At 40.4% G+C, this 23,537-nt stretch overlaps 1 protein-coding gene across 7 annotated transcripts; it reads right to left on the bottom strand.

Moving 5' to 3' along the window:
• Positions 1-84: 84 nt before the first annotated feature.
• On the bottom strand, positions 85-23,245 carry RAE1 (ribonucleic acid export 1). Of its 7 annotated transcripts, none has more exons than XR_011135394.1 (19): positions 23,139-23,237; positions 22,628-22,724; positions 22,361-22,465; positions 21,396-21,488; positions 20,397-20,483; positions 19,254-19,340; positions 18,921-18,992; positions 18,247-18,354; positions 17,118-17,224; positions 16,966-17,041; positions 16,229-16,423; positions 14,540-14,625; positions 13,192-13,261; positions 10,847-10,911; positions 7,745-7,825; positions 7,111-7,333; positions 4,906-6,415; positions 2,856-3,053; positions 85-2,450 (listed from the first exon to the last, which is right to left on the bottom strand). XR_011135394.1 is itself a non-coding variant. In XM_068912981.1 (14 exons), exons 2-14 carry the CDS (start codon positions 22,715-22,717, stop codon positions 10,855-10,857), a joined length of 1,233 nt encoding a protein of 410 aa, XP_068769082.1. In that variant the 5' UTR covers positions 22,718-22,724; positions 23,139-23,237; the 3' UTR covers positions 10,840-10,854. The 7 variants fall into 7 exon arrangements, 5 of the variants coding, with proteins under 5 accessions (XP_068769082.1, XP_009682289.2, XP_068769085.1 ...); XR_011135393.1 differs by having other exon boundaries at positions 7,745-7,820; XM_068912981.1 differs by lacking the exons at positions 85-2,450; positions 2,856-3,053; positions 4,906-6,415; positions 7,111-7,333; positions 7,745-7,825 and having other exon boundaries at positions 10,840-10,911.
• Between the last annotated feature and the right edge of the window lie 292 nt (positions 23,246-23,537).

The raw sequence follows: 23,537 nt of genomic DNA, 5'->3' as shown, positions 1-23,537 counted from the left end.
TGCTCCGGCCGCAGCCCGCCAAAGGAAACCGCCTCGGAAGGGGGTTTTTTCTTTTCACCGTCCCCCCCCCCCACCCCCTCCGTTGCCATTGCATAATGATCTCAACGGCGAGTATTTAAGCTGTGGCAGGTCAGGATATAACGACAAAGTCATCAAGCAGTTTGGCGGCCCTTTGTGGCACGCTGCACCACAAAGGTGCCCTAGGAAGACAAGGCAGGAGGAAGGTGTAGTCTTTAACCAAGTCAAGGAGGAGGAACAGCCAGGGGTTTACACGCTGAATAATGAGAGGTCCCAAAGTACCTTTGCTAAGCAGGTTCCTAAACTCCCCGCGTCTCGTCTGTGTCCGTGGGGAGGATGCTCGTGCAGCCCACCTGCGCTGTGAAACTACGTATGTGTTCCCTTTGCCGCTGCTGCTCAGCACTGCCATTCCTCCCTGTTTCCCCCCTCTTGCACTTTGCACCCTTTAAGGACAGGCAGTTCATACAGGGGAGGCTGTGAGGTGCAACTGCCTTGGACCTGACCTGGAGAAGCTGTGACTCAACCCGAGGCGTTTATCCAGCTCATGTATTTCTTTGTTCTGTTCGTAGGTGCAGGAAAACAAGAGCTGAAAAGCTACTTAGCACCTCAAAGTCCACCCCTGTAGAACAGTGCTGCCAGTTGAACTAGCGCCTATCAAGACTTCTCTACGTTCCTGGGAAATGTGTAGATATTTGTCTGTTTCCTACTGTTTCCTAGTAGCAAATAGAAGAGTTAAAGGCCACAAAACCACAAAACATCCCACGTTAGTGGAAATTTGTGAGCAACAGTTGGCTTAATGACCAACACGTTTTAGTATAAAAACTCGTTTAAAATTTCTTGATATCTGATGTGATAATGCAACACTTTAATTTCTCCTCCCCCGCGTCTGTAGAGCCCGGAGCAGGGAGTGATTGAAATCACTTTCCATTCATGTTCTCCATCACCCAGAACCTCAAGAACTACCGCTTGCCTTACGTTTATCTTACCATTACAGGGTTATCATTTGGCAGAGAGATAGAGAGAGAGAACAGATTTTGTTTTCCATGTGATAAATGCAATGGTAACATTTTAGCAACATAGGCCAGTAAAGTTTCTAAATGAAACCAATTTTAGAAGCCAATCTATTTTGGCTTCTAAACAGAGTCACACTCCGCAGACGCTCTTCTTTTATGGAGCCCACCGAGAAAAGCCAGTTATTTCAAGGGAAAGGAATGTGTTAATGTCTGTGCTGCATGGTTATTCATTAATATTTTTCTTGCATTGCTTCTATAGCTCTAAGCACCCAAGCACCCTATACTTCATGAAAAGAAAAAAGCCAAGGAAAGCGATTAAGCTTTTCATTCCCAAAGTGCCATGCTTGAAGACTAGGGCACATTTGCATTGACTACTGTGGAAGAAAGATGGATCTACCTTTCATACTGCTGGGGCAGCAGTATGCCAACATCACTGCAAAATCAACACCCTCTGACAAAGGAGAAGTCACACGTGAATCTCTAGAGCCTGCGCTTTATGTAGTGATGCACGTATGTAGAACCACTAGCTATCGCTGGACCATCACAGCAGCAAGCCTAGAAAACACCTTTGGGTCAGAATACAGCCATCAGGCCAGTGCCTCTTCACCATTGAGCCATAATCCTTCTGTCTGCCTTACTTCCAACACAAACTATGCATCAGCTGCTTCCTGTGATGCCCGAGCTAGTTACAGTCCAGTTGGCTTTCAGTTACTATCCTTTTTACAGAGCTTCATTCTGCTCCAAATGATGGCAACGATTCAAATCATCCAAATAGACTCGTGCTCCTCTGCAAGAAAGCAAGGTTCACATAGTTCTCAAAAGCTACTAGAAGTATCTCAGTTCTCAATGTTTGCATAGGTCAGGGGAAGAAAAACATAGCATACATTTTTCCTCTTCAAACATCAGCCCCATCTCTCTCAAAGGAAGAATCCCAGTTCCTCCTCTTTCCCGTAGGCATGCATGGAAGCTCTTTTACAGATAGAGCAGCACAAGAACAAAAATTGGGGTTAAACCTCTACTTAGTGAGCACCTCAAATCCCACAGTACCGCTGCCACGGTTGGGTGGGGTGTGCGCTAGTTCTGCCACACCCTAGAAAGCATGATGGGAAATGAAATCTCCTGTCCTGTGGTACAGCTATTATAAGCTCTAATGATCGGTTACCACAAACACAGAAGGGGAAAGAAGAGAAAGCGACGAAGGGTAACTTTATGTGAGTTAAGAATGAGGCAGAAAAAGGTAAACAAAATTATTCAGCTGAGCAGTCAACCTTCCCACTCGCCAACAGATTAAATCCAACCATCCCATCAAAACTGCAGCAGCTTACCAGAGCTAATTTGCTGACACCTTCCTGTGCTTTCATTACGAGGAGAAGATTTCTTGAGAAGAGTGTTTCAGGTTTCTCTAGTCAAAGAGACCTCCTGTAAGAGAAAGACGCGTTTCAGACTAAGGAGCTGCCTGGGGAAATGCTGGACAAGGCTTAGCACAAAGCTAGAAGAAAACTGCAAACAAAACGGGGTGGAAGACAGGAACATAGATCTTATACATGCTATTGTGCAACAGCATTTACTTCTTCGTAGTTACGAAGAAATGAAACTACGCTAATCAATCAATGAGGAGATGAACTGAGCGGAAACCAGGGAAAACGATGAGACATAGAAAGTTGAGGTTGGGAGAAATGTCGTCTTTAGTGGGTGAACAGCTGTCCATATTCTTAATGTATGATTTGTATTGCAAATCCAGAGACTCCTATTCCAGTACAGATTAGGAAGATAATTTGAAGGTAATTCAACATAGTAAAGGGAACTCACTTGCTTTTTACTTACATGTTAATGTATTCTTTGAGGCTTATGTAAAACTGATACACAAAGGCTCCTTCTAGTGGACTTCAGTTGCATTATTCAGGAGTTGAGGTCTAGCAGTTGCAGATTACCAAATGAAGTGTCCTGGATTCTCTCAAAAATCTTAGAGAAGGTACAGGACCAAGCCAACCAGGTATCAAGCCACATAGAAATGGTCCCTGTCTAAAGAGAAGAAAACAAATTATGGCAGTTGTATCTCTGGGAGCACAGGAACAGGACAGAGAGAGGGGGAAAGACTTGCAAATTCACTGCAGGGGGAAATCTACCCTTGTTCCTCACACTCTGTAAAGCCATAAAGCCTTGCTGTTCTTGTCCCACCCTTGACAGGGAAGGGTGGAATGCATGTGGGTGAAACTCTATGGTGCTGTCCTTGTATCATTTTCTGAGCATTTCCCCTTCTTCCTTTGATGCCTTTGAGAACACTGTGTTGCAACATCACAGGTCTGATTTGAAAGCCGTTGAAGAACTTCCCTGATTTCTTATGAAACTGATGGGCTTTATTTTTAAAACAGGTCAGGGCTACTGTGGCGCTCTGACCTCTTTCGATTGCTGCTGCTGCTGCTTAGCCAAGACTTCATTCCTGCAGGGCAGCGCCCTTGGGTTTTGTCATGGATACCTACTCACTGGTTATTGCAACAACAGTGGAAGAAACGTCCCTCATGGATACTTTGCAGTTAAGTAAGTTAGCTGAAGAGCAAGGGACCTACTGTGGGAACTGTTTGGTTTGTTAGTTTTACTAATGCTCAGTCTGGATGCTGGCCACCAGCTAGGCTGCAAACAGTAGCATAGCTGGGAGATCTTGAGGGAAGCTGCATTCAGTGGCATTTGGTTTAGGTTAGAGCAGGAAATTCTGCATCCGGGCCCTTTGTGTCAGATTTTATGCTTTGATGCCCTGAACACACCATGACCATTGCTTAACTCAGAGCTGCTGCTGTAACAAGAATTAAAAAATAAAAATTCTTCTTCTGCCACTTTTAGCAAAATACTTGAGCAGAGGATGTTCCTAATCTGGAGTGCTCTTTGAATAGGTTTTGCTTTAGTAGGAGTCTTCCAATAGGATTATTTCCTCTTCCGCGATATTTCAGAACTGGCGATGTTGAGTAAGCTCTATTTCCTTTTTTGGCTACACGAGTTACATTGACATCTTACGCCTGCTAGAGAACGTTCATTGTCAGAAACACACAATCTTTAAGCTTTGTCATCAACCTATGGCCTCTCTATTCACGGCATCCTGCTAAGCAGGGCCCCACTGATGTCAACCACAACGAACCATCATTTTCTATATATGGTGAGGGGATATAAGAACTTCGGTCATGGATCCAAATCCCATTCATTTGGGTCAGATTTGTACTGACACAAAACTAAGATGATCCTGATCCTGCCCGAAAAGCTTTCTGCCTCAGTGGCTATCCATGCTTTATGGACAGCCAGTTGTCAACATGATGTAGACAATACATGCCAACAGCCTCTTCCTCCTGTAAATAAATACAGGTTCTCTATTGCATATTGACAAAGATGAGTAAGAAGCTGGTCTGAGATTCTCTTTACTCTGCTTGGAGATCCTTTACAGCTGACCTACAGATCAGGTGATCTACAGAATGACCATTGCAGGCCATGAAAGCACAATAACCCATTCTCACCTCAGGATAGTCTCTGCCTGCCAACACCAAAGCCTTGGATATAATCAAGGCTCAAAGCGAAGAACAAAAGACATTACTCATGCAAAAACTTCAAATGCTGAGTCTCAGAGTAGAATGCGAGTGGGAGGAAGATGATTATTTTACTTCCATGCTTCGTTAGCTTGGTTTCCTATGGACACAAGGTCTTTATGATCATAATTGCTTGTTTTTATGTGTCCCAGTAATTTTTGAATTGGATTATATATTTTGACCAAATTTGACTTCAGGTTGCAGTTTCAAAGGTACTTAAATTCCTATAAGTTTCATAAAAATAAGCCCCTGGAGAGAGAAACAGGAAGCCTGACTCTAGGAACAGCTATAGCGTGAGTACTTACCTTGCAAAACAACAGAAAATCCAAAAGGATAAACACTCGCAATAACGACCCAGCCATGGAAAAAGCTTCAGTTGATTTAGAAGTCTCAGGTCACCTCCTCCTTTGAATCACCCAGAGGACAAGTCCAGAGGGAATCAGACCGTTAGCTGTAGCAGTCACAGAATGACCTATTTTAATGATATAAGTAACTTGCAGTAAAAGAACATAATAGGATGCCACATGGATATTGAAAAGGTAACTTTGGGATTGAGAGATGCAAGTGCCTACAAATGGGCTGTCTGCCTCTCTAGCTCTGCTGGCTCACAAATACATTTTAGAGATGGAACAGTGACAGGAAGTGCCATTAAAAGATTAGTTCTAGTCTCCAAACCATTCATCTCGCACAGGGACATCAAACGGGAGGGCAAGAAGTTCTGCGTTTGTGCCAAGACTAAGGACAAATGTAGTCATAGTAATGGATAACAAGATTCCCTAAACATAAAATATATGGTAAGGGGAGAAATCCCAGAGCTCCTAACAGCTTGGGGCAACTTGACAAAGGAAGGCAAAACTGCAACGTAAGCCTTGAATGTAAGGCTGGTCTGAAATACAGGCATAGGAGAAATGATGGCCCTAAACTAAGAGGCCATGCCATCACATCCCTCACACACCCCCAACTACCAGTAAGGAGAACCTCTGTAATCAGGAACATTGTACTTTGTTCTTTATTGATAGCATGTGTCCAGAGCTTGCCAGGTCTTTCCTCCTTTTCTGGTCCTGCACTTCCCAGAATCACCAGACAATCAAAATCCATTGGATGGTAAACTACTTACAACTGCTACTGCTGGGTGCTGCCGCTATCAGTGCCTCCTTCAGACACATTTACCAGAAAAGATGAATTGTGGAAATAAGGCTCTCCACAAGTCACACTGGTACCAGCACCATCACCATTTCCTAACCAGTTTCTCAGAGTCTGGGCTCAGCTGCAAGACAGTAGCTTGGTGCTTTCTCTTCCAAATGCTCTTGCACTGAGCACGCATGTAACAGATTCCCCACGCACTAAGACCATGGTTGGGAACCTGGCAGGTGTGGCCATAAAGCATCCGTTTTGATAACATATTCTTGGCCAAATGGTGTAAGATGGCAAGAAAGGGAAAGTGTATTCTTCGCTGGGAGGTGGCTGGTTGAGAAGAATAAAGTCAAATTTGGCTTGCTGAGCTAGTGGCAAGCCTTGCTGAAACTGTGGCCCACGCTGGTGTTCAGGATTCATCTGGTGGACTGCTGACAGAGGAAGATCATTGTTAACACAAGTTCTGGACCCAGAACTTGTAGATGATGGCTCCTTAGCCTATTTGGGTTGTTGACATTCACCAGGTGAATCTCTTAGAGCTATCTTCTTATCATGTCTTCTCTCTTCAAATGCAAGTCAGCAAAGTTTCACTGCAGACTCGTGGCTCTATGTGGAATATGAACACCAGCAAACTGCACAGATGCTGAAACAACGTATCGGAATTCCATACAAAGACTATGTCTGTGGAGAGGAATTTAGAAAAGAAAAACAGTTACCTGGACCGGAATTTGGGCAAAATGACCCCAGTTTCTGTAGAAATTGTCATGATTTTAAAAGGCCTGGAGCGTGCCTTTTTCAAAAATCTTGCTCATCACACAGCCACTGAAGGGCAGAGCTGTCACCAACTGCAGAGGGTCAAAGCTCCCTTGGCTGATAGCACACAATTCCTAATACTACAACACCCACATGCAATTGGCTGAAGCATTGCAGTTGCTGCTGATGGGGAAAAGCCATCAATAGCTCAACAGGTAATTAGCAGCAACACAATGCCCCTAACATTGCAAGGGAGATAGTGACATCAAAACTGAAATATATGCAGGCCATTTCCTGCTAAATCACATGAACCACTTAATGTATCATGTTTCAAATTAGTGAAGAAGCAAATAGAGAGGGGCATAAGATGATAAGGACGGTATATATTACATACAGGGAGACAGAAAAAGATTGATAGATCAGTTAATCTGTATTTTTAAAGTAAATTCTAACTCATGAAAGAAGTGTGTGGGTATGGAGGTTGGTACTGAATCAGGAACTTCATTCCCCTTCCTGCAGTATGGTGTCCCTTTTGGCCAGCATGGAGTACTGAGGCCAGTCCTACCTCAAAGGAAATTATCATCAGCCTATAAGAAGAAACCCCAGCTCTACTGTTTCCTTACCAGAAGGGGCAGCTTTGACAGCACTGTCTGGGAGGATAAGGAGGTCCAGTAAACACAATATAGTAGTGAGTAGGTTCTCAGATGACTCTGTGATAGGAAAGTAACCATTGCAGAATTTTTCCCTGGGCCAAGCGACGTTCAAAATAGTTCAATATAGCACCTTTTCTTTCATTTCCTCACTGCTGCTGGTAGGACCACCACAGAAAGGTGCTCAGGTGATAACCTAGATGACACAAGCCATTGTGGTGAAAGACATAGGTCAGCATTAGGGAATGACTCAGACTGCATCACACAGCCCCGTGGTCGAACAAAAGCTTGACACTGGAAAAGTTCAATGAACAAAGCTTTGCTAAGCTGTTCTCTTTCAACAGACATCTCCCATTTTTCTGTGTTTTTGTGAGGAGCTGTTGCAGTCCAGTGAACGTATCTCTGAAATGCTACACGCTGCGTTTGCAGTCTGACAGCTTTCAGCAAGAGTTGCTCTTTAGAAATATATAGGTACTGTTCCTTCATTTAAACATTAATTCATAAACAACTAATTACAGTCTAATCCTGCTACTCTAGACCACGAACAAACATTAAGTAGGAGAAGGAGACCTCCAAAAGAATCAGAAGCCTGGAAAAAAGCAGTCACCTGTAAGTAAGTGATATCTGTCCTTTTGAGTCCGTATAAATCCCACTCTTAGGTGCAGCAGAAGTGTGGCAGACGGCTGCCCTTCCAAAGAAAAAAAGATATTTCAGTTCTGGTTTTAGTCCTATGAGAATAAACAGTCTTTTCTACAGCAGGTAAACATCTTAGGCTGACTCCAATTTGAGCTACCGTATTCTTTCTGCACTTGACCAAGTAAATAATTATGGCCTACTCTGAACAAAGTGCATTTCCCTTTGCTGCAGTTTAGTTGCTATACGTAGGCTAGCAAAGGAATGGCTTAAACCAATTGACAGTGGCTCAGAAAAGACTATTTGAGCTTATACTTCTTCAGGAAGAGGACATAACAGTGATTAAATACCTTGGGGGTTTCCTTCAAACCTTCTCATGGTTTGAAGAAAACCTGTCTATTACTTGAGCTTTGCTTATATAGTGTTCCCAGTAACTGAATGTTTTCATTTTCCTCCTCTGGTCCAAATAACCAAAGCTTTACCAATGATTTGCACTTAAAAACATTAAAGACTGAAAGCATTCAGCATCAAACTGTTAATAAAGTTAAAGTTAAAAGTAGGAAGGAGAGAGAGACTACCCAAATATTTAAGTTTTCAGCATTTTTCTATTATTACAACAAACTCACAATTGGATCTTAACATATACGCACCTCACGTTATGAAGCAGTTACTGCCTACAAAAATATACTGGACAGTAAAGGGTAAACTTTCCCTAAGCAGAGTTAGAGCCCTACCTTAATCTTTTATCTAGGACTGCTCTTCAGTAGCACTTGATACAGGAGCTATACGAAACACTTCCTTGAATACATAAAGCCAGAGATTGGGTTACACCTGATTCAAGATCTATGCTGCCAGTTAAGACAAAAGCTCCTATATTACCTAGCACATGCCTGCTAAATTATTAAAGTGCCTCTTCAAACTGAATGTATTCACTGGTTAATTAGTCAACAGAAGAAAACCTCTTTCTTTACAAAGCTAATGTTGACAGGTATTGTATCTTTTATGTACTGTAACAAAAAGGATTTGCAGAACTGATGGAGCACAAACAGTTGGAATTACTCTATCACCGTGAAAGTGTTCTGGGGGCACACGGCCCCCTTTGTGATGTTGCCTGAATCTCATATTGCTTTACACTAAGTCCTAAACCCTAGTAACTTCCTTTACCTCCTGTAGCACTAGTCCCATTTCAGAAGTGAGTAAATTTTATAAATACGTGGAGCTTTGCTTTGCATTGAGGAGCTAGTCTGACCAAGCTGAAACAGATATCTGGAAGCCTGATCTCGATCCTGCACTGTTAGCTTCTGCTGTCTTGTCAAGCAGGAGATACCTCTGGCCGTGCAGACAGATTGCTGTCACTTTAATCCACAACACGTGCAGCTGCAGTATGCTACGGTGTGCCGCTCCAGAGGCACAGTCTCATGAGTTTGTTTCCTGAAGCGCCTGCAACCTGCTGGAGGTTCTGCATAGCCTATTCCACCATACATGGAAGATATCACACACTGAAGGTAGAAGCATCTGTCTGCTGACACCAGTACAACTGGCCAGCTGGTGGCATTTATTCTGACCTAGCAAAGGGAAGAACAGTAGCTGTTTCCACACTTAAAATGGCTGCCTTGCTTCTTGCCAGTTTTAAGCCTACAGTCTCCTTTTATGTTGGAGGTATGAAACCTAGCGAAAAGACAACCAAAGCAAAGCAGTTTAGGTTAATAAGATTTGGCTTTGGAAGCTAAACTAATAAGAACGCTACTAGCCGATAATCCAGCTCATACGCAAACTCACTCAGCTCCAGCCCTGACTAATTCGGAACTCCTTAAACTCCTGGTCCCCAAACATGTCATACTGCTATGTGCACAACACCTTTAACAGTACATATGTCCACAAAACTAAGGCAGTCATACAGATCTCTCTCTAGGCAGCTAAAACAGCATCTCACAGCTCTAAAAAGGTTCTGGTTTATATGCAGATAGCTATCATGTACATTCCTGCAAAACTTAGATTAAAAAAAATATTCCCTCTTATAAGTATCTTCTTGCATACTGTATTTTACGACAGCTTAATACAACAAGTAATCCTGAAGTTTTTTGGTGTGATTTTAAAAACGTTTAAACTAACAAAAAGGCAGCTGACTAGGAGGTGCCATACCATTCATTGCCGCAGAAGCGCAGTGTCTAGCTACTGCGCTGCCTACTTTACAGAGAACTTTAATGGAGGCGAGCTTGCGTGCAGCCCTTGGCTGCAGGGAAAGCTTTCGACGGAGCCATCAATGCTGCCACCTCCTGGCTTCAGGAGAGATTTACAGCAGCAGTTTTACACTACACATTCAGAGCATTATTGCAACTGCCGGTATAGAAAATTCTAATAGGAACTCGTTTTTATTCCGATTTATTCCATTCACTGTTCTGTGTTGCAGCACTAGCGGTGAGGTGATGGCTTTCAGCTGGTCTGTCAGTTGAACAAGCCAGGGTAAATATTATACAGTGAAGCTCCTTAAAAATCATTGATTCCTTTTGAAATAAGTATGCACGTGAAAAGATCTATAGACCTTACTTTTTGCAGAAGTACACCTTGAATAAAATCACTTGGTTCCCACAGTAATAGCTATATCAAAACCCTCTCACATCAACAAATGTATCAACAGGAAGCATTAACAATGTATATTGTTATAGGAATAACTCGAAAGCAGTACTTTTTTAAGAAAAAAAATTAAGTCATTTGTTTTCTTCACCTGACTGTTGTCAGTCATGAATTTGGAATACACAGTAGAAAGCTTAAATTCAGGAAAATAGCTGCCGAGTTCAAGCATGCACTTGCATCACAGCATCCAGTGAAACTCACGCACTAACTCAAAAGGAATCCTTCAATTAGATGAGGATGTGGGAAACTAGCAACATGAAAACCCATTTTAATTAATCAGCGATTTCAAGCTAGTTCTGAGAGTATCTGAATATTATACAGCACTTGTTAATTTACTACATAAAGCACAATGTAAAACATCAGTCATTTCTAGCAGAGATTATTATTGCAGTAATGCTCACCTCTTTCAAATACCTCTTTCAAATTCCAAGGTGAAACTTACCTTAAACCTTAGCCAACTCCGCACAACGATGGCTGTGAAAATACTTTATCCTTTTCCCTTCCTCTCTACAGATGACAATAGCAAAACATAATTATAAAGCATAGAAAATTAGTGTTTAAAAATCAAGGAGCTGAAAGTTTTGGAGGCAGATGAAAGATAAATTAGCATTACCCCAAACCATATGTCACACTTAACTAGTGACTCTAGGGATGTAAAAATGCAGCATCTTAAAATTTCTTTTTGGAAAGAGCGGGCCTGATCCATCTCTATGAATAACAGCAACAGCAGAAGAGCAAACACGAGAAATAAATGGCTTCTATCATTTCAAAAACCAGACAGACCTTTTGAGACTGGTCTGACACGATTCCTTATAACGCACAGCTGCCCAAACACCTCATCTACAGCTAGCACTTAATCACAACTAAACTGAACCAGGCAGTGGTTTTACTGAACTTTCCCACAACCACCTAACCCCACCCCTATCCCAAACCCCTTTTTCACATGACAATGACTCAAACCGACCTATTTTCCTAGTCTTGGAAACTACTCACCAATTCAGCTATTCCATTTCAGCTACCAGATAGTAAGTTAAGATACATTGCCTTGATTGCTTGCAATTGGGTAAACATGTCTTGTTCTCATTGGTGAAAGGCTTTGGCATACAAACTTTGTCAATTTATTGACGCTTCATTAAACTGACACGTGAGACTAGCAAAAAGAAGGTTAAGATAGCTCATATGCAAATTTTTATAAAATGTCACTACTTTATTGGTCATTTTTAACTGAGTTGCTCTTTATTCCAAGGATTATTTTTCTGCAATAAAAATATGAGCATGAACAGCAAACTTTAAAAAAAATAATGAAAATAACTTACTTCTTTATAAGTCTAGCATTCTTATGGTTAGCTTTGTGTGCACATTAGAATCTAACGTTCTACTTCATTCAGGTTTTTTGGATAGGTAAGGGCCATAGCATGGCAAGTTATTACATTTCCAGAGCATGTGTAACATTGAACTGCATTATGAATAAGCTCTCACTACACATTTGATGCTTGAAGGGCTACAGCTGTGTATACTTGAGATGAGAACCTCACAATAATTCCAGGGAAGAGTAAATTGCCAATGCATTCTCATAACCTGGGTAATGGAAAAGAAACCACTTCAAAGTTTGACTCTGTCCTCCCAGCTGAACGCATCTAATGTGCACAGGAATGTAATGGAAAATATGCTCTTCTAAAATTAGTCTGAACAATTAATGCAATGACTAAATAATTCTGAACCCCTGTTGACAGATAAAAAGACACTGATTTCTACCAGCAAGTAAGTTCTCAGATACTAATATAAAACTCTGCTACCAAACAAAAGGGACTTCACCAGTGCTAGCTACATAACGAAAATATGTTTTGGCCAAACTCAGTACCCACATAAGTAGGTGCAATTCCACTGGATGCAGTGGAAATTATCTGCTGAGCTGAGCCAGTGAATCTATTTTCTTGTCATTTTATCCACATTGTTCCGTATTTAAACAAAGAAATAGATTTTATTTTTAAGCAAGAGAGACAATACAGTTCGCTCTTCCCTGTTTACACCAGTGTGAGTTCTGCACGTAGGAGATTAGAATTTTCTTTTTCTTTTTTTTTTTTTTTTTTTTGTCATCAGTGATTACGCACGCTTAACCTTGAGCCTGCTAGATGCTTGCTGGTATTCATTTGACTGGGAAGACTGGAAAAATGTGCATGTGCCCAAAGATTACAGCATAACAAGCACACACACAATCTTAAAAAATGACATTCAACAAAAACAAAAGAACTGTTTGAGCAAATGACCAGCTATTGCTCTAACAGCTGGGAACTCTTTCCTATCTTAAAGGAAATGAACAGTCTGTGAATGTGAAAACTAAAACCACATAAAATATAGAAGTAGCAGGAAAAAATCTATCTTGAGAAACAAAACCCAATAAAGAGCATCTCTAAATATCAACAGTATATTTCATGAACTTTCCTCAAATATACACCAATCAAGAACTGACGAACACTGCAAAGAAAAGAGTTGAAAGTTAAGGGACCGTTAAGCTAGAGATTTTGAAGATAGCACGATTCATTTGTACTAAAGACAAATTGTCAGGTGTTTAGCTGCTGAGATAGCAAGGAACTTGATTCATTCTCATGAAACAAAAGGCTTTTATATTTAACACTGGTCCTCTTAATTCTTTGAGGATTAAGGCATGAAATGAGGCAGAACCACTGGAATGATTCATAATGGAATAGCAAATGGAAAATGAGTTAGACTTCCAACCTATGCAGTTGGGGGAAAGTATTTTCTTTTTAGAAAACACATCTGACTTACAGTGAAAGGACATGAAGCTGCTTTTAGAAGTGATGCACAACATCTTGTCTGTGTTATTAGAACAGAACTACTGAATATAAAAAAAAGATTTAGTAAAAATTTTATTTGAAACGTAGCATGAATCCATAATCATACGTGTTACAACATACAGTCTTACGGAGAATTTTTACAATATGACAGGTATTTCTATACATGCTGCCCTCCACTTTAATATTTAGTCATTATCAAACAACTAATAGTTAACAGGAATAATAAGCATTCACTTTTAAAAAGAAAACTTTGGCATGTATACAACTGGCTAGTTAGAAGTAAACAGTGGTAGATTCAAGTCAGAAAGAGACCCACATTGTTTTAACTTTGCTTCACAGCATTTTTGATCAGGAAGAAACTCACCAGCACTATTTTCTAGTTAATACAAAAAAGAAAATTTTTCAGTCCAGAAATCCCTGTTAAGGGACAAAAAATGGTAGGAGAGATTTAAAAGAACCAGTCAAACGTCAGTTTTAAAGCAGCTTAGGCCACAAACATCTTGCACACGTTGGTTTAGTGGTGATCAAAACAAAATCTTTAATGGACTGCTCATATTGCTGAACTACACGTCTTGGCACAACCAGCAGTTTCTCCTTTGGACTAAAATAAGCGTGAGTAGTGGTGGCTCAAAGTTCCCCTGCATTTCTAGAGCGTAAGGAAAAAGGAAAGGGGAATTTGCACAGTGCCCATCTTTTCTGTCTTGAGTTTCTGTCACTGCTATTGGCCACTTACATACCTACCAAATTCATCCAGAAAATGAGGGGAAATGATTTTCAAGGCATTTCTTCCTGGCATACATTAGGCAATACTTCTATCTTAAAAATCATAAACCAACGAAAAAAAAAAACACCCGAATAATATCAAGACTCCTTTGAGAAGAATTATTTGCAATTCTTCAAGTACTTACAAAAAATACAGTATTTATACAACTTCTCCAGAACTATTATAATGAATATTTTTTAACATAGTACTAGTAAAATAAATCCATAGATACAAATCCTTGCACTTCTGAGCGGGAATACTTAACCCAGATTTAGAGATGTTGCTGCAATTACATTATTGCTGTGGATCAGACAGTGGCAAGTCATGTGAATATTAGCCTTTCTTTTTTTATACACTTCAGACTATCTAATTTGAAAGATGTTCTCCAGTAAGTCAGAATACATTTAATATAATTTATATAGTTCCTGCTAAATGTTAGCGATCCCAAGTTGACTGAACCATGGCGCAGCAGGGCACAAATGGCAGAAGAGCAGTGGAGTAGGGGCAGGAATGGCAGGAAAAACAGTAGAGTAACACAAGTCAGACTCATACTCACTACTTCTTATTCCTAGGCTTCAACTCTTCTGCTGCATTCCGCAGAAAAATGTAGTTTTTCTTCTGCGGATTATAAAATTCATGACCCTAAAAAAGAAAAATCATCTGTATTTACTCTGTTCAAAGAGGAAATAACATTATCTTAAAATGTAAGAATGTGCATATTACATGAGTTTGGTTTATTAAGGTTTACTCTTCAACTCTTTAAGACCAGATACTTTCGGACAACATTAGTGGATTAGAAACAGCTTACAATAACAAGTAATTTTAAGAACTGTACATATAAGTTAAAAATTAAATGGTGTTTGTTCATTTTTAAGCTACAGAAAATGTTCCATAAAAATAACTAAGTATCTCTAAACTCTATTTTATATATGCAACATAGGAGCTCAAATAAAAGAGGTCATCCTAGGCAGAGGAGAAACCAAAAAACCCTTGCCCCAGTTTCACTTTGCGTTTCCTATGTTTTAAATGAAACAGATTTTTTTCAAAATGAGGCCCAAGTTCTAAATGCAGTTGCAAAAACACTTCTGTTCAACTGCAGATGCAAATATACTACTCTACATATTGATACTATTTGCATACACATTACCAATTCAGTACAAGCATTTTCAAAAGTAAGCACTGGTACAACTGTTAAAATCCAACGCACAACTTGAAACTTACCACTTTTACTCTGCAGAAATGGTTCTAGAAAGGAAACTTACTACCACCTACCACTTTTGGTACTTACTGCTTAATATTGGTTTACAATTTACCAATCTGAAAGATGGTTTGGTACGTACCTATCATCGCAATCTACTTAAGACATGTTTAGAACAGAAGAATCTCATCTGTTCTAGTGTTTAACAAACTTATCTTACTTTGGTCAGCTTTCACAAGACTCAACAGCATGCAGTAAACTAAATTCTGCTCTCTTTCTGGCATGTAATGGCATTTATTTGTGTGATTTCTATATGGATTTCAGTCAAAAACACAAGTAACGTTCTTCTCAAATTTAAAAGCACTAGTTATAACAGGAAAGTAAAACTCTAGTTGCCATTCCACCAAAATCAGTTACATTTCAACCTTGCTGTCCCTTTTTACAGTACTAAGAAGACTCAATCCTCCACATGCTATGGTATGTTGTGATTCTATCTCAGGTAGGTGATTTATTTTTGAGTCAAGTCTGGAAGAAAAATAGATAAATAAATGCCACCAGAAAGCTGCACTGAACAGGAATAGAAATCTAGTGTATGGCACTCGAACAGTGGTTCAACACAGTCACAGCTTTTTTAAAGTTAAAAAAGGAATCGACATGGGGAGCAGAGATGTACTTTTCAAAGAGACTTATGAGAATCTGTTTGCCAGCCATATTGTCCCATGACACTCTCCACCGCAGAATGTCTGTGAGCAACCAGAAGCAACTTTTAAAATCAAGTAATTTACATTTTGCTTATCTACATTCGCAAAATAGCATTATTTAGCAATCTTATCAAATTGAAGCTCAGAAAACACAGAGCATAACACTGCAGTGTTGCATTTTCCATCAGATAGCTGTCTAAAATAATGACTCCAAGTTTTCTTGCATGCTTATGAAATCAGGAAGACTCTCCTAGTATTTATAAAGAACACTGAAAGCCTCACGTGAAAAGGAGAGTCTTATTTGTTGTCACCTGCCAGTAGGAATGTAAGCACAAATCTTTCTTACCTTTGACCAATCGTAACTGGAAGCATATGCAAATATATTCCCATTATGGTTGAAACAACAAGCAGATATTGGCTGATCAAGTTGTTCTGATGTTTTTAGCTTTGTTCGTGCATCTTTATCCCAAAAGCTGAATCTACCGTCAGATCCTACTGTTGCAAGAGTACCATGGACAGGATGAAACGCTATCCCGTTTACCTGCATAATCATGCAAGATGCTATGTAAAACACCACACATACACAGGCAATGAATACTGAAAGAGGAAACATATAGGGAAGATTTTTTGCAACTATCTAGAGATGGTTCTCATTTTTTTTTTTTTTAATGTTTCAACAGATAAGATTTTGAAATGAAAACCCAAAGCAACAAGCATCCTTTTTTGTAGTAGCTACGAATTCAATGGCATAATCCCATTACACAATAAATTAAAGATGTGTTCCATATCAACTAAGTTAACAAGTGTGACGGAACAGAAAGACATAGTAAATACTTCCCCCCACCTTAGATGACTTGATGAATAGTCAATCCAGGGTTTATTTTAAAAGAAGTGTAAAATTTGTCTTTCTTTTTAACGTATGAATATGACTGCTCTTTAATCATAAGTCTACGATAACTTTAGGCAAGATAAAAGGTCAAGGAGAACAATCCATAGCAGACTTTACATTAAGAGTACACAGAGCATATGTAGCCTCTAACCGTCCTGTATAAACGTTCCCAGTTGTACATGCTGAGTACTTACAGCATAGATATCCTGAGGTACTGACGTGTTCGTTCCATTGGAGCGATGACATTTAAAAGTGAAATTATCTTTTGCACTGAAAAATAAGAAGTCTTTTTACCTTCCTCATTGTAAAGTGGGCAACAAAGAATGTTTTAAGAATTAATACTTACGGATTTGGAGGGTTGATATAATGAATAGCTACTCTTCCTTCAATACTTCCAAGGGCAAATCCAGTAGGCTTGTTGACTTTGTCTTTAAAAATAGCAACACAGCGATGCTAAATTTGAGAAAAATAAAGAGTATTTTAGGTAAAAGCTTGAGGGCCAGATTTTCTGAATGCTGGCTGCTTTGCATAGGGACACAAAATACCACATACTCAAGTGCATAATAAAGCAGAAACACAAACAAGATTGAGACATAGGTCAAACTCTCTTGAGAATTTGGGCCATAGTATTTACATTCTTAAATCCTTATGAAGATCAGTAATAGGAGATTTCTTCAATAGAAAAAATAAAGTACACATATTTAGCATCTCAAGAGAAGAAAACACCTAGAAACATTATGAATACTGGATGATCTAAAGTTAGAAGACCTCTCAAACCTCTGCCTCTTCAAAAACACATTAAAATACCAAATACCAGTGAAATATTATTAATCCCACCTCCTTGGAATAAGTATTGTCATTACACGTGTAGACTACAACCACTTGCAAAATTAAAAACAACCAGAAGAAACAAAATCAGAATTAAAATAAGGTTCAACAACAGGTTATCTTCCTCTTTTTAACTCTTGCAAAGCCCCTGCACACAACAGGTCTGCAGACTATTACAACCCTCAATGTTGTGCATTTAACAAAATAAAATTATTTAATATGACAACACTGTCATGATTATACTCAGTTAATACTTAAATATTCTGCCATTTCTTATTTTGGTAAGGAATGCCACTGAAATCATTCTTACTTCAGGTACAACAGATTTGTCCATAGAAGTTTTTTAAAAAAAAAAAAAAAAAAAAAAGAAAGGAAGAAGGTAATCTCAAAGCTCTTTTGTTAAACTCAGGGTTTTCCAAAAAACTCATTTCAATTCACGTGGTCCCACTACAGGCAGCAAATACAGAGTTGCAGGAAGTGGAATTTTATTTTAACATACCACCATAATGATAGTCTAATTGGCACATGTGCCATACCAAGATAAAGAACTCAGTCTTTGAAATATTATTTGTTTTTACTGAAAAAATGACAAGTCCAAAACTTCAACGGTCAGTAGAAATACACTTGTAATACACATAACTATTTACCTGGTGTTTAAGAGGAGATTCTATTCTTCTAAATTCAGAAGGTTGATTCTCTAACTGATAAACTATCAAACCCCTTTCTGCAGTGGCCACAGCAGCCATAGGATGAACCTGGATAAGGTTGTAAAATAGGTTGGAAGAGAAAAGGTTGTGTTAACAGCATGACAGAGAATTCTATTTGTTATTTCACACAAATCCATCAAAAATTTGAAGGAATTAAGCTGGTTTAGGGGCAGAGGGGAGGGAGAGGGGAAAGAGGGAAGAGAGAGAACAAAGTCCAGCTGTAGACATATCTTCAAACAAAACAACAAATTAGTTCTCTGCCCCTAAGAAATTAAACATATCAAAAACATTCTAATTATTAGATGACCCTTCCAATAAGAAAGTGAATAGTGATATAAATTCCGGTGCAGAAATAGGGTAGTTCAGTCCTAGCGTTGATTTGAATTTTGTGATGTCAAAAGGGATAGTAAAGGTGCTTTGTGTGATGCAAACACCTATTTTCTAGGGGCCTGATCAAGAAAATCAGTTTATGTCTTACTGCAAAGGTCAAACAGAAATCAAATACTAAATCTGTATTTAGTGCTAACCTAGAGAAGCTTCAAAGAAAGACTGTCAAGTTTATTAACACTCCAAACCATCCAGCTGAAACTAGTTTACTGCATTTCTTGGCTTACCACATCAGCACAGTAACATCTTTCAGGGAGCTGCAACGTCATCATAGGTGTTGGTGAACGGGTATCCCAGAACTAATGGAGACAAAAAAACCAAACTTATGCTTGAGTTTAGGACACACCATACCAGCTACCTTAGTAAAGAAAAAGTGAGTACTACACCAAGTTGTTTCACTCTTGTCTAGAGTCTGAGTACTGCAATGCTTAATGTCAGACTACTTCATTAATCTGTTTTTTGTATTAGTGTATTTAAGAAAATATTTTCACTTCACACAAATATTTTTATGCACACATATTAGCACCCTTTGTACCCATTCGTTCAAGTAAAACTCATACCTTCAAAGTTTTATCCCAGCTTCCTGTCATCACACAGCTATAATTTGGTGCTTTAATCCAATGGATAGTCTTAACAGGAGCATCATGCTGAAGAGGACAGGACAAGCACAGGTACAGTTACTAAAATGATAGTCCACATTTCTAACTTATGTTAATGCTTTATTTTTTGGTATGCATTTACACTTTTTATGCCTTCAAAAAAATGGTGATTCATTATTTTAGTCACAGCAGTTAGGATAAAATTTGTGGATCATGACCTTATTGTGTGGTTGAGCACTGTATAAACATCTACAGAGGAGAAAAAAAAAAAAAAAAGAGTCAGGAAGATGGTCACAGCAGAAATATGAACCATGAACAACGGGGTTTTCTATTGGTGTTTATAAAGACATCATCATCCACCATGCTAGAAATCAACACTTCCTAAGAAATAACAACCTGCATTAATTGGTGAAAAAAAGCTTCTTCTGAGAACAGCTCCAGAAAAAAGGCTTACGTTCAATAAGATTTTAAGATCAAGATTTAAAAACCTGAATTTTTTCACTTCAAATAAGCTTGAAAAAGCAATCAATAAAAATACTCTTCTCTTTAACTATGTAATTGATAACTCATTTTAGTCACCGTAACTACATGTTCTATGAACATTCCGTTCTAAAATGAGAATGTAAATTATAATTCCTGACTGCCACTGATACAGCAGAAAGCTGGTATTTGTGAAAGTGAATTCATCAGTTCCTTATAATTTTCTCTCCTCTGTGAAGTTTAAGTAGAAAAAAGATGACTAGAACAACCTATATGAAATCGGGAGGTAAGCAATAGCAGGGACTAGGTACCCAACACACGGAGAAACAAAAACAACGCAGGCTGAGACAGCGTAACCAGCATGCAGCTGAATGATCTCATGAGCTCACCGCAGTGATGGAAAGAGCTCTTTCAGGTAAGATACAGAAAAATATTGCATAGGCTATTCAAATCACTTTGACAGCAGTTCTCATTTATGTGCACTTCAACATCTAACAACATTAAAGGCATCCTACAAACTCTTCATCTAATTTGGAAGCACTAAACACTAGCTCAATTAGCTTATAAAAATAGCCTTTGATAAAAGTAGGAAAAAAGAAACGAAATAGTTCAGGGTTTGCTTACCTGTGCGATCTGAATAGCCTGATTACTGTTCAGATCCCACATTTTGGCAGTTTTATCACAGGAAGCAGTAAATACTTTACTCCCATCCTAAAATCAAAAAGAAAAAAGTCAAGAGATTAATTAACATGTACTGTTAAGTCTTGCTCTTTGCTAGCAATATTAACAGCAATGTAATAACAAAGGGATAGTTCTGTACATAGACTGCAAGAGAAAGGAGAAACATGTAAAAATTGTAATATCTTTTCAATCCTGTATTATGCTTGTGCATTTAGTGATGCCATCATAAACTTCTCAAAAGAGCCATTTCTATATACTAGCGCATTACTGTTTCCTTATAGCTATCTACCAGTGACAAAGCCAAATTCTATCCCAAAGATAAGGTGTGAACGCACAAGGGTTATTTGCCGAAATAGACTGAAAAACGCTCATTTTGGTTACAAAATGTTTAAAGAGGAGAGAAAAAAAACTGCAGTAGTTAAACTGGCCACTGCCCTTTTTTTCTTGTACTGTGAAATATTATGCAAACATTTAGTACTGATAACAGCCCTTCAACATTTTGCTAGTCAAATCACGACTAGATAATTTCAGAGAATGTACACTGTTGCTGTAAACACATTTCTGTAGAATCTCATAGCTCTGGCAAAATATAAAAACAAAATACAAACAACGTACAATGGAAACTCAACTTAAAATATAGTACTGTTTCAGATTCAAGATCCTCAGTGCAAGGCCTTTTCTAAGCTTACTTTAAAACCAACAGAGAAAAGCGTACTAGATCTTACCAGGCTTTAAAAACATTCTTACTTTTAAACAGACTTTCACTCATCCTATCTGGCCACGTTAGGCATGCTTAGCATAGAGTTACAATAACAAGCCTATACAATAATTATGGGATTCATGCACATTTGGCACTGGTGTGTGACTAGAAACCACATGCTGTTTTGTTTAGCTTTTTGGATGAAAATAGTTCATTTAATTTCTTTTTAAATGAGAACGTACATCACTCCAGCACCCATCCAGCACAGGCCCTGTGTGCATCTGCTGAGCCTTTGGAATGGTCTGTCCGTTATCTTGAACTTCCCAGCAGCGAACCTGCAACAGGAGACGCATACACAGATGTTAATGTACTAATACAAAAACTTAAAGAGATTTCTCTCCTTGACGTTCCTAACCTTAATCTAACGAATCAAACAATTCTAAATATCAAATATTTCCAAAGAACTAATGAAACCTTATTTCCTCAGACTGTGTTCCCTTCATCCATGCAGCCATACGTTCTCAACCCAAGAACAACTTCAGCTCCCCCTCAAAAGCACCTTATGACCACGTAACACCTCCCAGTGCTCTCCTGCAGAATCCTAAACCGTCAGCTAGGAAGGAGCTGCCTCCTGTACGCATCTCAGTGGTGTATGTGCAGGCCAACAGACCAAAGAGAACGGTTAACTGCTGAGCTTACATTCCAGTCTTCCCCTCCCTGGTTGTATTGATTGGGATCTCATCCTTCTATCCAAATGGAAATTTCAATAAGGTTCGTGGATATTAATCCTTTTGAGACTACGCTGTCAAACCAGCTAAGATTCACCACTGCTCTTTGACTGGAAAATACATGCGTAACTGTGTTAGCCTAATCTTCTTAGAAAATGAAGCTAGAAAACAGACCAGCAGAAAAAAAGAAAGCCGAAATAATAAAAATCTAATAGGAAAACTGTTGACTGTCTCCTGAGACGGAGCTTAAGAAATTCAGCAGAAGAATGACTGTTCTGAAGATCATAATCAAATTGCTCAGCAAAAGCAGCTCAGCCATGTCAAACTTCTTAGTGCCTGGGCACTAAAAAACAATTCTGCAATCCTGCAAGGAGAAAAATTTGCAGGTGTCCTGCCACAAGCTTTTAGGATCACGTTTCGCAGTTTAAGCACCAACACTTCCACTTGATCCTTCCGCAGGTCTGATCGAGAGTACTTACATCATTTGCCCATGATCCCGCAATGAGGAAATTACCAGGCAATGTTGGTGGACTAAAAGCTAAGCAAGATATGCTGTCATCAGGTGGAGATGTCACTTCAATATCCTATAAAAGATTAGAAGACAAAAAAAAAAAATTAGCCCTACCTGAAAACTGTCTCGTGATGATCCTATCACTTCTATGTGGTGAGTTCGGACGCAGGGCTGTTAGAACACGTTAAAACACAGGAGAGAGGGCACCGGTTCTCACACGGGTCAACGCCCATACCTTCATCGGGTTATGGTTATCCGCAGTCGTGCTGCCAAACATGCTGGTACCTCCAGTACCAAACCCCGAGGTTGATCCAAACAGACTCATCTTCGCTCTGCAAAAGCGAGAAAGGGCCCACTGAGCGCGGCGAGCCCCGGCCGCCCGGCCGCCCCTCTCCCCGACGCCGCCTTCAAAAGCCCCGTTTCTCCTCGCTGGTGCCTCGCAGGGCAGCACCCGCCGCCCGGCGCCGCCGGCCGGGCCTCACCACCCCCGAAACCCGCCTCGGCCCCCGCAACGGCGGCGCCGGCAGCCCTGCCCGCAGACGCCACTGCCCCGCGCCGCCGCCAGCAACCGCCGTTCCGGGGGCCCCGCGGACGGGGACGGAGCCGCAGCCGCGCGGGGGGCGGGGGCCGCCGGGCCGGGGCGGCCGCGGGGGCAGCGCAAGCCAGACAAGGCGGCTCGGGGGCTGGAGCAGGCCCGGCGCCAGCCCGCCGCCCCCACTCCCTCCCTCCTTCCCTCCCTCACTCACGCGGGCGGCGGGCCCGCTGAGGCTCGCGGCGTCCAGTGACACGGCGCAGCGGCCAAGGCGGGCGGCGGCGTCGGGCAGGCCGCGCCGCTCTGCGCAGGCGCCGCGGGCGGGAGGGGGCGGTGGCGTCGCCTGCGCCTGCGCCGCGGCGGGGCGGGGCGGGCGGGGCGCTCGGGGCGGGGCTGCGCGGGCGCGGGGCTGCCGCGCGCGAGCGCTGAGCTGGGCCCTGGGCGGGCGGGGTGCAGTGACTATTGAAAATCGAGGAAACTGAATATATTTAAATCCTAATAGACTTATATTTAAATCCTAATCCTAATTCCTTTTAAATTTAATACTGATGGAGCAATAGTTAAACCACTAGATGTGTCTACTAAAAATACTATTTGCTGATGAGTGTGTACA

The sequence above is a fragment of the Struthio camelus genome, chromosome 18 (assembly GCF_040807025.1).
Source record: "Struthio camelus isolate bStrCam1 chromosome 18, bStrCam1.hap1, whole genome shotgun sequence".
Lineage (NCBI taxonomy): Eukaryota > Metazoa > Chordata > Aves > Struthioniformes > Struthionidae > Struthio > Struthio camelus.
This window is presented reverse-complemented; position numbering and strand designations above follow the sequence as displayed.

What these genes read in the sequence shown, in the direction of transcription:
- RAE1 (XM_068912981.1), bottom strand. Translation starts at nt 22,717, where the DNA reads ATGAGTCTGTTTGGATCAACCTCGGGGTTTGGTACTGGAGGTACCAGC. An exon ending in GCTGGGATAAAACTTTGAAG is followed by an intron (nt 18,993 to 19,253) that starts GTATGAGTTTTA and finishes TGTCTCCATTAG; the next exon opens with TTCTGGGATACCCGTTCACC. An exon ending in AATCTCCTCTTAAACACCAG is followed by an intron (nt 17,225 to 18,246) that starts GTAAATAGTTAT and finishes TCTCAAATTTAG; the next exon opens with CATCGCTGTGTTGCTATTTT.